Source organism: Scomber scombrus, unplaced genomic scaffold (genome assembly GCF_963691925.1).
Source record: "Scomber scombrus unplaced genomic scaffold, fScoSco1.1 SCAFFOLD_503, whole genome shotgun sequence".
Taxonomy (NCBI): Eukaryota; Metazoa; Chordata; class Actinopteri; order Scombriformes; family Scombridae; genus Scomber; species Scomber scombrus.
The window spans coordinates 1-14,625 of NW_026910407.1; the positions used below are offsets into that span (position 1 = coordinate 1).

Sequence of the window (14,625 nt, forward strand, 5' to 3'; positions counted from 1 at the left end):
CCATCTGTTCTTCCTTCCTTTTCTTCCATCTGTCCTTCCTTCCTTTTCTTCCTTCTATCCTTCCTTCCTTTTTTTTCTAAATACTGAATCTGTGTGTGTGGTTTATTGGGTCTCAGCCAGATATCTGGGGATCAAATGCAAGATCCTGAATCACTTGAAGCGACTCGTAGCGGCTGGTTGTTATGTGTCTGTGTGAGAAAAGCAAAGACGGCAGTGTTATTGTTGGACGGCCGCCTGGTTGTAGTGTGTGTGTGTGTGTGTGTGTGTGTGTGTGTGTGTGTGTGTGGATGGGTCGGCGTTGGACGGTCTGCAGGATGTAACATCACTGCTCTGACAGCTCACACATTTATTTTACTACGCTTGTTTATTTTTGCTTCATTTCATCATATTTAGATTTTAAAGATTATTGCGCAATTTGAATAATAATCAACGTCCAGTGTTAATCAGATACTCTCATCAGGAAGTCATGAAGAACAGATAATAACAGATAAAACATGTTAAAACTACAATTAAAATGATAATAATAGGTGTAATTTCACTCTAATTCAAAGCTTTCTCTCTTTCTATTGTTTAATTCAATGCAATATTATTAAACTTGACCATAATCTTCTCTGTTTTACTGTATTTATTCATCGTTTTATTGTCTTTTATTTACTTATCTAATACTGTTGTTGTTTCTTGACATCATTGTAAAATAAGGAATCCTCTTCATTGGTCTTTAGAGGTAAAATAAAGGTTAATAAATGTCTTTTATCGGCCCCTTCTGTAGAAAATGAAGCATGCTCCTGCAGTTTATTTTCTATATTTCTTTGACAAAATGATGCAGTTTATATCAGAAGTTTCAAACATTTCGTGACTTTAACGGTAAATCATTGATTATTACGTTAGCATACAAAACAACTAGTTTGTCAGAGTGGGTGTTTAAGTCTTCGTAACTTTTCGTTTCGTCCAGATTTCGTCCGTAAAACTCGCCGACACTTTGTCTGAAAGGTAATATTTATACGTTTTAGTTGTAATTAAGTGAAGCTGTAACCTTTAACCTTTGATAGTTGATGGAAAAGGCAGAAAAAAGGACGTTTAATCTGGAACAAACAACAATATTACATTTTTGTTGTTGTTTGTTTTTCCTTTCTTCCTTCCTTCCTTCCTTCCTTTTTTCCTTTCTTCCTTCTTAATACATTTCTTTAATCGGCCCTTTCTAAAAAAAATTAAGCATGTTCCTGCAGTTTATATCAGAAGGTTGAAACATTTCGTGACTTTAACGGTTAATCATTGATTATTACGTTAGCATACAAACCAACTACAGCTTCCGTTAAAATGTACGAGTTTGTACGAGTATCATCGTAACTTAGTTTCGTACGGCTTTCGTCCGTAAAACTCGCCAACACTTTGTCCGAAAGATGATATTTATATGTTTTAGCTGTAATTAAGTCCAGTTCCTTTAACCTGTGATAGTTGATGGAAAAGGCGGAAAAAAGGACGTTTAATCTGAAACAACAATATTAGATTATTATTTTGTATATTTTTAAAACAAGCTGAAAGGAGTGAACAACACAAGGTTCAAGGTTCATTTATTGTAATTCAAAAACATGCTTTCATATGAACAGAACAAAAGTTTCACTCAATCAAATCAATGAATAATCCTTTAATTAAATCAAACTAAAAACCTCCTATCTAAGGTTAACTATCTAAAATAACTTAATAACGTCCATAAACATGCTGATTATGTTTAGATTAAAGTGTTCTTAGGGTTGGTGTTAAATTAGTACGTTGTGGTTTCAGTGTTGGTCGAAGCGTTCACCCAGCAGGCTGAAGATAGTTTGATAATCACCAGTTGAACACGCTGGTTTATCTCCAGTCTGGTTAAAGTTATAACACTGTGTTTTAATCCCATTAGATCTTTGTTAATTGCATTAATGCATCGAAACTCTTCATCTCTCTGCTCTCTCTAAACTCTTAAAATATCTTGTAGATTTAAATCGTCCATGTGTCACATCACACAGACAGAAGACAGCGACGGGATAGAAACAGATGGACTTAATGTGGCGGTAATATAACAGGAGAAATGTGTCCTCAAGCAAACCCTGTATACAACAAATATATTCAATTTAAGACAAGCAGTAAGAGTAGAAGAAGAGTTTTACAGCACAGAAACGTTGCTAAGGGAGGCTTCTGATATCTGATATAATTAAATAACTCATATTCTAAACATCTCCAGCTCTATATTAATATCAATGCTGCAGTTTATATCAGAAGTTTGAAACGTTTCGTGATTTTAACGGTTAATCATTGATTATTACGTTAGCATACAAACCAACTACAGCTTCCGTTAAAATGTACGAGTTGGGAAGTGTGGGTGTTTGTGTCATCGTAACTTTCGTCCGTAAAACTCGCCGACACTTTGTCCGAAAGGTCATATTTATATGTTTTAGCTGTGATTAAGTCCAGTTCCTTTAACCTGTGATAGTTGATGGAAAAGGCAGAAAAAAGGACGTTCAATCTGTTTTGACTTTTCCTTCCTTCCTTCCTTCCTTCCTTCCTTCCGTCTGTCCTTCCTCTTTTCCTCCCTCCCTCCTACCTTCCTTCCTTCCTTTCCTCCCTTCTTTCCTCCCTCCTTTACTTCCTTCTTCCTCCCTCCCTTCCTTCCTTCCTCCCTCCCTCCCTCCCTCCTTTCCTCCCTTCCTTCCTCCCTTCCATCCTTCCTCCCTCCCTCCCTCCCTTCCTTCATTCCTTCCTCCCTCCTTTCCTTCCTTCCTTCTTCCTCCCTTCCATCCTTCCTTCCTTCCTCCCTCCTTTCCTTCCTTCCTTCTTCCTCCCTCCCTCCCTTCCTTCATTCCTTCCTCCCTCCTTTCCTTCCTTCCTTCTTCCTCCCTTCCATCCTTCCTTCCTCCCTCCCTCCCTTCCTTCCTTCCTTCTTCCTCCCTTCCATCCTTCCTTCCTCCCTTCCTCCCTCCCTTCCTTCCTTCCTTGACTCGAGGACAACAGGAGGGTTAATCCTTGCAGCTTTAGTTTGATTTTTTTTGTTCTTGTAAATGTCAAAAGTATAAATCTAATAACATCCAATAAGAGACGATAATGGATTCAGATTTAATTAGTGATAATCTGCATTATTGACTTATTATCTAACTAAAAACTGAACCCTTCCCTTCCTATTTCACTGTCACTTTCAGCTCTGTGTCAGTTTGTTTTTATTGTGTAACTGTTAAAGCTGTTAAACATCTGTCTGATTATAAAGCAGTAAAAGTAGGTTATCACAGCGTTAAATCACCATGACGATCCCTCCATCATGACGGCTTCTTCCTGTCTGTTATCACACTGCCAGCAACACTTTTCTTTCTCTGTCTGTTTGTTTAGACACATTTTAAAAAGCTTTGTTCATTTTTAATAAAAGCAAATAGAGCAGAATTTCTCCCAGATTAGATAAAGTGAATAAGGACACAATTATTTTCATTATCTGTTCGTCTGCTGATTGATTTCTTTGATTAATCGATGAAGCAGTTTGTCCATAAAGTGTCAGAAGATAGCAAAAAAATCCTGTCATAATGTCTTACAGTCAGTATTCACATCAAAACAGTCCAAAGATCTTTAGTTTACTGTCTCGTTGAACTAAAAAAAGCATGAAATCAACATTATTTGACTTGACACTTGAATGTTTAACCTTTGTGTCGTCCTCCCGGGTCAAATTGACCCCGTCTGTTTTGACTGTTCCTTCTTTCCTCCCTTCCTTCTTTCCTCCCTTCCTTCCTTCTTTCCGTCTGTCCTTCCTCCCTCCTTCTCTCTTTCTTTCCTTCCTCTCTCTTTCCTCCTTTCCTTCTTTCCTTCCTCATCCCCCTTTCCTTCCCTCCTTCCTTCCTTCCTCCCTCCCTCTTTCCTTCCGTCCTTCCTTCCTTTCCTTCCTCCCTTCCTCCTTTCCTCCCTTCCTTCTTTCCTCTGTCCTTCCTTCCTCCCTTCTTCTTTGCCTTTCTCCCTCCCTCCCTCCCTCCTTCTTTCCTCCGTCCTTCCTTCCTTCCTTCCTTCCTTTCCTTCCTCCCCTCCTTCTTTCCTTTACTTCCTTCCTTCCATCCTTCCTTCTTCCCTCCTTTCCGTCCTTCTTCCTCCCTTCCTTCTTTCCTCCCTCCCTCCTTTCTTTCTTTCTCCCTCCCTCCCTCCCTCCCTCCTTCCTTCTTTCCTCCCTCCTTCCTACCTTCCTTCCTTCCTTCTTTCCTCCATACTTCCTTCCTTCCTTTCTTTGCCTTCCTCCTTTCCTTCTTTCCTTCCTCCCCTCCTTCTTTCCTTTCCTTCCTTCCTTCCTCCCTCCCTCCTTTCCTTCCTTCTTCATCCCTTCCTTCCTTCTTCCTCCCTTCCTTCCTTGACTCGAGGACAACAGGAGGGTTAATGACTTATTGATTAATTGGCTTATTGTTGGGACTCTTTTAAACAGAAAATATTCGTATTAACAGGATTTCGGAAGCTTTAAAGTTTTGTCTTTGGGTTATTTATTTCCATCTTCATCTGTTTTTGGTGATGCTGAAGTTGTTTCTGGATCATTTTTCATGTTTTTGGACGTTTATATTCAGAAAATCCTTTTGAGAATAAGATTTAGAAATGTGTAGAATACAACATCCATCAGCTGTCTTCTTCAGTCTGGCAGCATGAAGCATTTTTGTTTCTGGTTGTAAATTAAATGAGATCTTTTTCTTTTTTTTTTTTCTTTTAAAGCCCAAACCCACGAAGGGTCGGATGCGTATCCACTGTCTGGAGAACGTGGACAAAGCTCTGCAGTTCCTGAAGGAGCAGAGGGTTCACCTGGAGAACATGGGCTCCCACGACATCGTAGACGGGAACCACCGCCTCACGCTCGGCCTCATCTGGACCATCATCCTCCGCTTCCAGGTACGTGTCAGACGCGCCATTTTGCATCCCAAAAAAATGAGTTGGAATGGGGCACATTGGCTAAAGTCAGGTCTACACTTGTCATGTGGAGCTTTTGAACATTCATCTTTCGTATTCAAGTGACAGAAATATAAGTGTTGCGCAATTTTGAATCCCATGAAGTTAAAAAAATGCAGTTTATAGATCTCATTCATGTTGTACAGGGAATAAAACCCACTGCAGTATTTTGCATCCTTAAATTATAGCATAGAGTAGGATTAGCCTAAAGTTATAGTGCTATGTTGCATCCCTACTTGAATAATTTACACGTAGTTATTATGTAGTACATATAGTAGGAGTGCTACTTATGTTTGAGTCATCCTTTGGCCATATCTATCCTGCAGATTTTGAGATGCTGGTACAATTTTGCATCCTTAAATTACAGCATAGAGTAGGATTAGCGTAATCAAATGCTAAAGCGTTAAAGTGCTATTTTGCATCCTTAAATTACAGCATATATTAGGATAAATGTAATCAAATGCTAAAGAGTTATAGTGCTATTTTGCATCCTTAAATTACAGCATAGAGTAGGATTAGTATAATAAAATGCTAAAGCGTTAAAGTGCTATTTTGCGTCCTTAAATTACAGTATATATTAGGATTCGTGTAATCAAATGCTGAAGACTTAAAGTGCTATTTTGCATCCTTAAATTACAGCAAAGAGTAGGATAAGCTGATTCAAATGCTAAAGACTTATAGTGCTATTTTGCATCCCTACTTGAATTATATACACATAGTTATTATGCAGTAGATGTGGTAGGAGTGCTACTTATGTTTGAGTCATTCTTTGGCCATATCCATCCTGTAGTTTTTGAGATGCTGGTACTATTTTGCATCCCAACCATGTTATACGTCCTAAATTGGGCATTTTTTTAATGAGGTCTCATATTACACACCTAGTTAATGAATTGCTGACTGAACAGGGATGCAAAGTAGTACAAAAAATACAAATATAATCAACAAATTAATTGAAACATCCTCATTATTGTTAATCAAAGAGATGAAATTCCACTTTTATTTCTGCAGATATGAAAGTGGAGTAAGTGTGAAGTGTGACTTTTACTGAAAGATGAAGAGTTGACAGTTAAATTAATTCATATTTTACTGTATTTTTTGGCACTGTGCATTTATTTTAAGGTGAGATCCCACCTCAAACTGCTGTTTTACTGCATCATTCGGTCCTGAGCTTCATTTCCTGCTTCAAACTGTTTAATCTCATTAGAAAAGTTCCAGTTAAATGACTAAAATCACTCGTTCTGTATGTCGACCGGGTCGGTGATGATGTCATTATTAAGGGCAGCGAACAGTTGTGGAAATAGGTGAAAAAAGGATTTATGGTTTATAAGCCACGAGGATTAAAGAGTCTTTTTAGTCGTATTAAATCGTGACGGTGGAATAATGACGGTGAAATGGAAACGAGAGCAGATTGACAGCAGCTGACTGTTTGTTGATGTTTTGTTGCTTCTGTTTCTGTCAAAGTGACGAACGTCAGTCGATGAAGGTAAAACGTTTCTGTTGTTTGAGTTTGTGTTTTTATCTGAGGACTTATTTTAGTTTTAAGAGAAGAGTTCTTTATGGAAAATGAATTTTACTGAAATTGTGGATATTTTTTTATAAATTACAGCTTTTTAGGAAGTCAGGAAGTGACGAAAATGTTTTGCTAAGTAAGAATGTTTCTTTGGAAAAATGACATTTTTGAAAAGAAGGCACATTTTTTACATATGACTAATTTTTTTAAAGGATATTTTTGGAAAGTGAAAACATTTTAAAATATATGACATAAAAAAACCCAATATTTTTGTAAATTAAGCAAATTTTTAACAAGTTACGATGTTTTGAAATTTTTGAAAAGTGTGAAAATTGTAAGTAAATACATTTTTTGAAAAACCAAGTAAGGATATTATAGTAAAAAAATTTATAAAAACATTTAAAAGTGACAATTATTTTAATATCAGGACATTTTTGGAAAGAAAAAAAATTACCAAATTTTTGCAGTTTTAAAAAAAAATACAGACGTTTTTATAAAGTAAGGACATCTATATGACGTCATTTAAAGGTTCAGACTTGGTTTCCAGTTGAAGGTTTGTTGTTTGTGACTGAATCATGTTCATGAAGTTAATAAGTTCAGACGTGTGTTTGTAGATAATAAGACAAGATTAGATTTAGGTTAATGATTAAAGTTAAAATGAGGTTTATATTGATGTTAGACAGACGGTGAAGGTCAGACATGAAGCTGAGAGTCTGCAGGCAGGATGGCGATGCTCAGTCTGGATGGATTATACATGTATATATGCATGTATGTCTGTTTGTATTAATGTATTTATGTATGCGTGCAGCTCATAAGAGAGTCTCTAAACATGAACATGCGTGTGTTTGATCATCTTGCGTGTCTCATTATGGATTAAAATGTTCATGTTCACTTTGATCTGCATTAAAGAGCCTAATGCTGCGTTTAAGGCCCGTAGGAAAAACAACCACTTTGGAAATTTTACTGAATTTAACATTTTCTTTTTACCTATTTTTATTTCTGTTTTTTTTTATTATTTTAAGGACAGATCATGTTTATTAAAATCAATAAATTAATTAATTTTGGCCCGTATGTTTGTGCAAGTTTTAGAGCTGCAGTGTCGCTTTATTTCCTTTCTTCTTCTTGTCAAATAAATATATTGATAAATATTTTATTCTTTACTTCCTTCTTAGTTTTCACATCAGAATCAATACATTTGTACATCAGAGAACAAACGGCAGCTGCAGTTATGATTTCTCTGTTTATGTTTAATAAATCTGCAGTTCATGTTGAGTTCAAGTGATGAAATAGTTTTAATAAGTTTATGATGTAAGTAGAAAAACTTCAAAGTGCAGCGTGAATGAGTTTTAAAAAAAAGATACGAAGGAGTTTAGATGATAGATAGATACTCGAGTGCGGACAGTATTACTGTGTCTAATATCTGTGTGTGTGTGTGTGTGTGTGTGTGTGTGTGTGTGTGTGTGTGTGTGTGTGTGTGTCTCAGATCCAGGACATCAGCGTGGAGACGGAGGACAACAAGGAGAAGAAGTCGGCTAAAGATGCTCTGCTGCTGTGGTGCCAGATGAAGACTGCAGGGTGAGTCACTTTCACCTTCTATAAAAGAGCTCAGACTACATTTCCCATCAGCCCCGTTACCTCCTGCTCCACAAACAGCAAGAACAGCAACATCTTCTAAAGCTGACCCAGTTAAAAGCTCACTGATGGTCCTGTTAGCTTCATGACACTGACATCATTAAATTAACATGAAATAAACTTTTAAATGATGTTTTTTGTCCTCTGATAATTTAACAAGCTGTTTCTTTTTTCTTCCAGATATCCAAACGTGAACATCCACAACTTCTCCACCAGCTGGAGAGACGGGATGGCTTTCAACGCTCTCATCCACAAACACAGGTAGGAACTCCAACTGTAGGTCAGCACACAGCTCGTTAATCACAGGTATGAATCCATCAGACTAAGAGGAAGACGTGTGATTGGGTATTAAAACATCCTTCATCAAACTGTAATTAAACGTCAAATTTATATCAGTCAGTAGATTTCTAATTTTTCATCATAAACAACAAAAAAAACTACCTTTATATTCATTGAGAACTCCTCTAATTGCACAACCTGCAGAGCTGGAAGCTGCTTTTATTTATTAGTACTGACAGTATCAGAGGTCGTGTTAACTGAGTATTTTCGGTCATTGACTGAAAGTTTTAAATAATAACAAAGGCCCCTCCTGGAGCTCTAGGGGCACCATCACAACCTTGGTACCCAGGAATGAGCAACCTTCCCTGGGTAAAGATCATAGACTGTATATAAGAAATGGACGTAACATCCGTGACGTCACCCATTGGTTTGTGGACTGCTGCTCGGAGGCCAATAGTATCGGATCTGAGCAGCGCCATCTTGAAAATTTCAGGTGCATGCTGGGAAAAATAAAAACAGGGATTCTACTTATATGGGCATCAGGAGGAGCATGAGGCGCCCTCCTGAACCTGTGAACCAATCAACCTGTCAATCACCACGTAGCCACGCCCTAATGCATACCCTGCTTTATCGTCACATATAAAATCAGGGAGGCCAAAATGTCCCAAATGAACATCATACTGCATTGAAGAAGGCTTTAAACTAGCGATTGAGACCATAAACACATTTTGAAAACGTTTACTGAGGTTAGAAATCAAGTGAGAAGTTGGTGAATTCTCCATTGACTTGTATAGAGACGGAAGTCCTTTTGACACCAAAACGGTCGCCCCCTGGTGGCCTTTTGATAGAATGCAGTTTTAAGTTACTTCCGCGTTGGCATCATTTCAGAGGACCGGAGCTCCCCATATGTAGTTTCGTACGTTTTCTCTTCGGTTACAGACTTAACAATTAGCTTTCGAAGACTTTGTGAATTTCTCAAAGGTCGTCATGAATATAATGAACGTTAACGGAGAAAATGAGCCTAATACAAAAGCTTCCTCTGCTTCCTATCAACAAGAATGACGTCTTTCATTCAGTAGAAGCTCGTTAAACTTCAGTATATAAAACTCCCTTCATCATCATCATCATCCTCCACACAAACAACTCATGTGCTGCTGCTTGTCGTGTGTTTCCTGCAGCAGACAGTCTTCTCTTTTCTTCAGCAGCGTCTCAGCTGATCGGTCAGCAGACATTAAGACTCAAAACATTTCTTCATGCGGAGAAATAAAGCTCATATTCATCAGCTCATAGTCATTTTATTCATTTTAGGGGCTTTTAACTTTAACCTTTACTTGTGTTTATATTTATTATTCTCATATTAATCATTCAAAGCTTTAAGGTCAAAGCAGCCGAATAAAACATGCAACAGATATTATTATTCTTATATTAACCTTCCTGTCGTCCTCCCGGGTCTGTTTTGACTGTTTCTTCTTTACTCCCTTCCTTCCTTCCATCTGTCCTTCCTCCCTCCCTCCTTCTCTCTTTCTTTCCTTCCCCCTACCTTCCTCCCTTCCTCCTTTCCTCTGTCCTTCTTTCCTTCTTTCCTCCCTTGCTCTTTTCCTTTTTCCCTCCTTCCTTCCTACCTTCCGTCCTTCCTTCCTTTCCTGCCTCCCTTCATTCTTTCCTTTCCTCCCTTCCTTCCTCCCTCCTTTCCTTCCTTCTTCCTTCCTTCCTCCCTTCCTCTTTTCTTTTCTCCTTCCCTCCCTCCTTCCTTATTTCCTGCCTCCCTCCTTCCTTCTTTCCTCCCTCCATCCTTTTCTTTCTTTCCTCCCCCCTACCTTCCTCCCTTCCTTCTTTCCTCTGTCCGTCTTTCCTTCCTTCCTCTTTTCCTTTCTTCCTCCCTCCCTCCTACCTTCTTTCTTTCCTTTTTCCTCCTTTCCTTCCTTTTTAGTCCTTTCCTTCCTTCTTCCTTCCTTCCTTCCTTCCTCCCTCCTTTCCTTCCTTTTTCCTCCTTTCCTTCCTTCCTTCCTTCCTTCCTTCCTCCCTCCCTCCCTCCCTCCCTCCTTTCCTTGACTTGAGGACAACAGGAGAGTTAAACACTTAAAAAGAGAAGTTTCCTGCAGTTTTTAACCACAGCCATGAATTTAACCTCTGTTTGTTTATTTTTATTTATTTATTTATTGATTGTTTTTTAATCTCCTCTCTTCAGACCCGACCTGATCGACTTCGATAAGCTGAAGAAATCAAACGCTCACCACAACCTGCAGAATGCCTTCAACCTGGCGGAGCAGCACCTCGGCCTCACCAAGCTGCTCGATGCCGAAGGTGAGCGTCACACAAAACACACAAAACACACACACAAACACACACACAAACACACACAAACACACACACACACACACACACACGATTATTATCTGTCTGAAAGTTGACGATTATAAGAGAAACAATCCTAAAACTTTGTTCCTAATATCACTGTAAGACTCGTCCACTGATAGTCGATTTAAAGCAGGGGTGTCAAACATGCGGCTCGTGGGCCAGAACCGGCCCGCCGTGGTGTCCAATCTGGCCCACTTCCTGTCATCTGTCATTCCTTCCATCTTTTCCTTCCTTCCTTCCTTCCTTCCTTCTTTTCCTTTCCTCCTTACTTCCTTCTTTTCCTTCCTTCCTTCCTTCCTTCCTTCCTTCCTTCCTTCCCTCCTTCTTTCCTTCCTTCCTTCCTTCCTTCCTTCCTTCCCTTCCTTCCTTCCTTCCTTCTTTCCCTCCTTCTTTCCTTCCTTCCTTCCTTCCTTCTTTCCCTCCTTCTTTCCTTCCTTCATTCCTTGCTTCTTTCTATTTTTTCCATCCATCTGTCTTTCTTCCCTTGCTTCCATATTTCTTTCCTGCCTTGTTTTTTTCCTTCGTTCCTTCCTTCTTTCCCTTCTTACTTCTATCTTTCTTCACTTTGTTGCTACCTTCTTTCCTTCCTTCCTTCCTTCCTTCCTTCTTTGGACACACTTTGGGGACAACCTGTATATGTTCTTTAGTTTTACAGCTTATTTCCTTCACTTTTATCATGTCTTATCTTTATGTCCGTTGTGTGTTTGTGTGTGTGTGTGTGTGTGTGTGTGTGTGTGTGTGTGTGTGTGTGTGCGTATGCATGCAGACATCAGCGTGGATCATCCCGATGAGAAGTCCATCATCACCTACGTTGTGACCTACTACCACTACTTCTCTAAGATGAAGGCTTTGAAGGTGGAGGGAAGAGAATCGGAAAGGTGAGCAAACCTCTATAACACTTTAACCCTCCTGTTGTCCCTCGAGTCAAGGAAGGGAGGGAGGGAGGAAGAAGGCTGGAAGGGAGGGAGGAAGGATGGAAGGGAGGAAGATGGAAGGAAAGGAGGAAGGAAGGGAGGAAGAAAGAAGGATGGAAGGGAGGGATGGAGGGATGAAGGAAGAAGGGAGGGAGGGAAGGAGGGAGGAAAGGAAGAAGGAAGGAAAGGAGGGGAGGAGGAAGGAAGGAAGTACAGAGAAAAAGAAGGAAAGAAGGTAGGAGGAAGGAGGAAAGAAGGAAGGAGGGAGGGAGGGAGAAAGGAAAAGAGGAAGGCAGGAAAGGAAGGAAATAAGGATGGAGGAAATAAGGAAGGAAGGAAGGTGGGAGGGAGGAAAGAAGGAAGGTAGGGGGAGGAAAGAAAGAGAGAAGGAGGGGGAAAGGAAGGAAGGAGGGAAGGAAAGAAAGAGGGAGGGAGGAAGGAAAAGAAGGAGGAAGGATGGAAGGACAGAAGGAAGGGAGGAAAGAAGGAACAGTCAAAACAGACGGGTCAATTGACCCGGGAGGACGACACAAAGGTTAAAAGGAGCAAACCGATGATGATGATGATGAAGATGATGATGATGATGATGATGATGGTTCTTCTTCTCCAGGTTCTGGACAACGCCATCGAGACGGAGAAGATGATCGAGAAGTACGAGTCTCTGGCGTCGGACTGCTGGAGTGGATCGAGCAGACCATCATCATCCTCAACAACAGGAAGTTCGCTAACTCTCTGGTTGGAGTCCAGCAGCAGCTTCAGGCGTTCAACACCTACCGGACCGTGGAGAAGCCGCCAAAGTCAGTATCACACGTTACTTAGTTAAACACATAAGGAGGCTTAATAACCCCTCCTCTCCTCCTCCTCCTTTCCTCTCTCCTTCCTCTCCTCCTCTCCTCATCTCCTCTCTTTTACTCTCCTATCCTCTTCTTCTCCTCTCTTTTTCTCCTCCTCTCCTCTCCTTTTTCTCCTCCTCTCCTTCTCCTCCTTCTCTCCTTCTCTCCTCTCCTCTCCTCCACTTTTTCTCCTCCTCTCCTCTCCTCCCCTCTTCTTTTCTCCTCCTCTCCTTCTCCTATCCTCCATCTCTCCTCTTCTCTTCCTCTCCTCTCCTCTCCTCCTCTTTTTCTCCTCCTCTCCTTTCCTCTCCTCCTCCTCTCCTCTCTCTCATCTCTCCTCTCCTGTCCTCCTCTTTTTCTCCCTCCTCCCGTCCTCTCCTCTCCTCCTCTTATCCTCCTTCTCTCCTCTCCTCCTCTCCTCCTCTCCTCATCTCCTCCTCCTATCCTCCTTCGCTCCTCTTATCCTCCTTCTCTCCTCTCCTCCTCCTCTCCTCCTCTCCTCCTTTCTCTTCCTACTTTTCTCCTCTCCTCCTTCTCCTCTCTCTCTTCTCTTCTCCTCTTCTCCTCCTCTCTTCCTCTTCTCCTCCTCTCTTTCCTCTCCTCTCTTCCTCTTCTCCTCTTCTCCTCCTCTCTTCCTCTTCTCCTCTTCTCCTCCTCTCTTCTCTTCTCCTCCTCTCCTCTCTCTCCTCCTATCCTCTCCTCTTTCCTCTCATCTCCTCTCCTTTCCTCTCTTTGCTCTCCTCTTCTCTCTTCCTCTTCTCCACTTCTCCTCTCTTTCCTCTCCTCTCCTCTTTTCCTCCTCTCCTCTCCTCCTCTCTCCTCTATAATATGTTGATGGACTAATCTTTGCATCTCTTGTGTAAAACTAATAATCATATTATTTGTGTATTGTGTTTTTCAGGTTCACAGAAAAAGGAAACCTGGAAGTTCTTCTGTTCACCATCCAGAGTAAAATGAGAGCAAACAATCAGAAAGTTTATACTCCTCGAGAAGGAAAGCTCATCTCTGACATCAACAAGGTAAACAAACACATCTCTGACATCATCAAGGTAAACAAACACGTCTCTGACATCATCAAGGTAACAAACACGTCTCTGACATCATCAAGGTAAACAAACACGTCTCTGACATCATCAAGGTAAACAAACACGTCTCTGACATCATCAAGGTAAACAAACACGTCTCTGACATCATCAAGGTAAACAAACACGTCTCTGACATCATCAAGGTAAACAAACACGTCTCTGACATCAACAAGGTAAACAAACACATCTCTGACATCAACAAGGTAAACAAACACATCTCTGACATCATCAAGGTAAACAAACACATCTCTGACATCATCAAGGTAAACAAACACATCTCTGACACCATCAAGGTAAACAAACACATCTCTGACATCATCAAGGTAAACAAACACATCTCTGACATCATCAAGGTAAACAAACACACTTCTGCAGGGTTTTAGGAACATTTCAACATTTTTGCAGGATTTTAAACACCGTTGCATCAGTTATAAGTTTAATATTTGAGCTTTTATTTATTTATTTATTTGCAGTAAAAAGTTAAAAATCAAACAGAAAATAAACATAACAGTAGAAAGTAATGTGCAGAAAGAAGGAAAACAAGCTTATTTATTACTGATATTAAAGTTTTATGAATCAGTTTTCACAATATTAAAGATAAATAAGATCAGATATTCATTTATTAGTTCCACAATGGGGGAAATTTGCATTATTACAGCAGGAAAGGAAGGAAGGAAAGGAAGGAAGGAAGGTAGGAGGGAGGGAGGAAAGAAGAAAGAAAGGAGGGAGGGAGGGAGAAAGGAAAAGAGGAAGGGAGGAAGGAAAGAAGGAGAGAGGATATAATGAAGGGAGGAAGGTAGGGGGGAGGAAAGAAAGAGAAGGAGGGAGGGAGGGAAGGAAAGAAGGAGGGAGGGAGGAAGGAAGGAAGGAGGAAATAAGGAAGGAAGGTAGGAGGGAGGGAGGAAAGAAGGAAGGAGGGAGGGAGGGAGAAAGGAAGGGAGGAAGGAAGGAAAGAAAGACAGAGGATAGAAGGAAGGGAGGAAGGTAAGGGGGGAGGAAAGAAGGAGGGAGGGAGGAAAGGAAAGAAGGAGGAAGGAAGGAAGGAGGAAATAAGGAAGGTAGGAGGGAGGAAGGAAAGAAGGAAG

At 40.3% G+C, this 14,625-nt stretch overlaps 1 protein-coding gene across 1 annotated transcript; it reads left to right on the forward strand.

The window, feature by feature from the left end:
* Positions 1-4,698: 4,698 nt before the first annotated feature.
* LOC133976987 (spectrin beta chain, non-erythrocytic 1-like) lies at positions 4,699-13,743 on the forward strand (the record flags this gene model as incomplete). The annotated part of the gene is given in 10 exon segments (XM_062415127.1): positions 4,699-4,872; positions 7,923-8,014; positions 8,252-8,332; positions 10,539-10,654; positions 11,475-11,564; positions 11,567-11,586; positions 12,233-12,293; positions 12,296-12,419; positions 13,357-13,504; positions 13,594-13,743. Coding segments are annotated over 10 exon segments (1,056 nt in total), but the record flags the coding sequence as incomplete, so codon positions are not given.
* Positions 13,744-14,625: the final 882 nt, after the last annotated feature.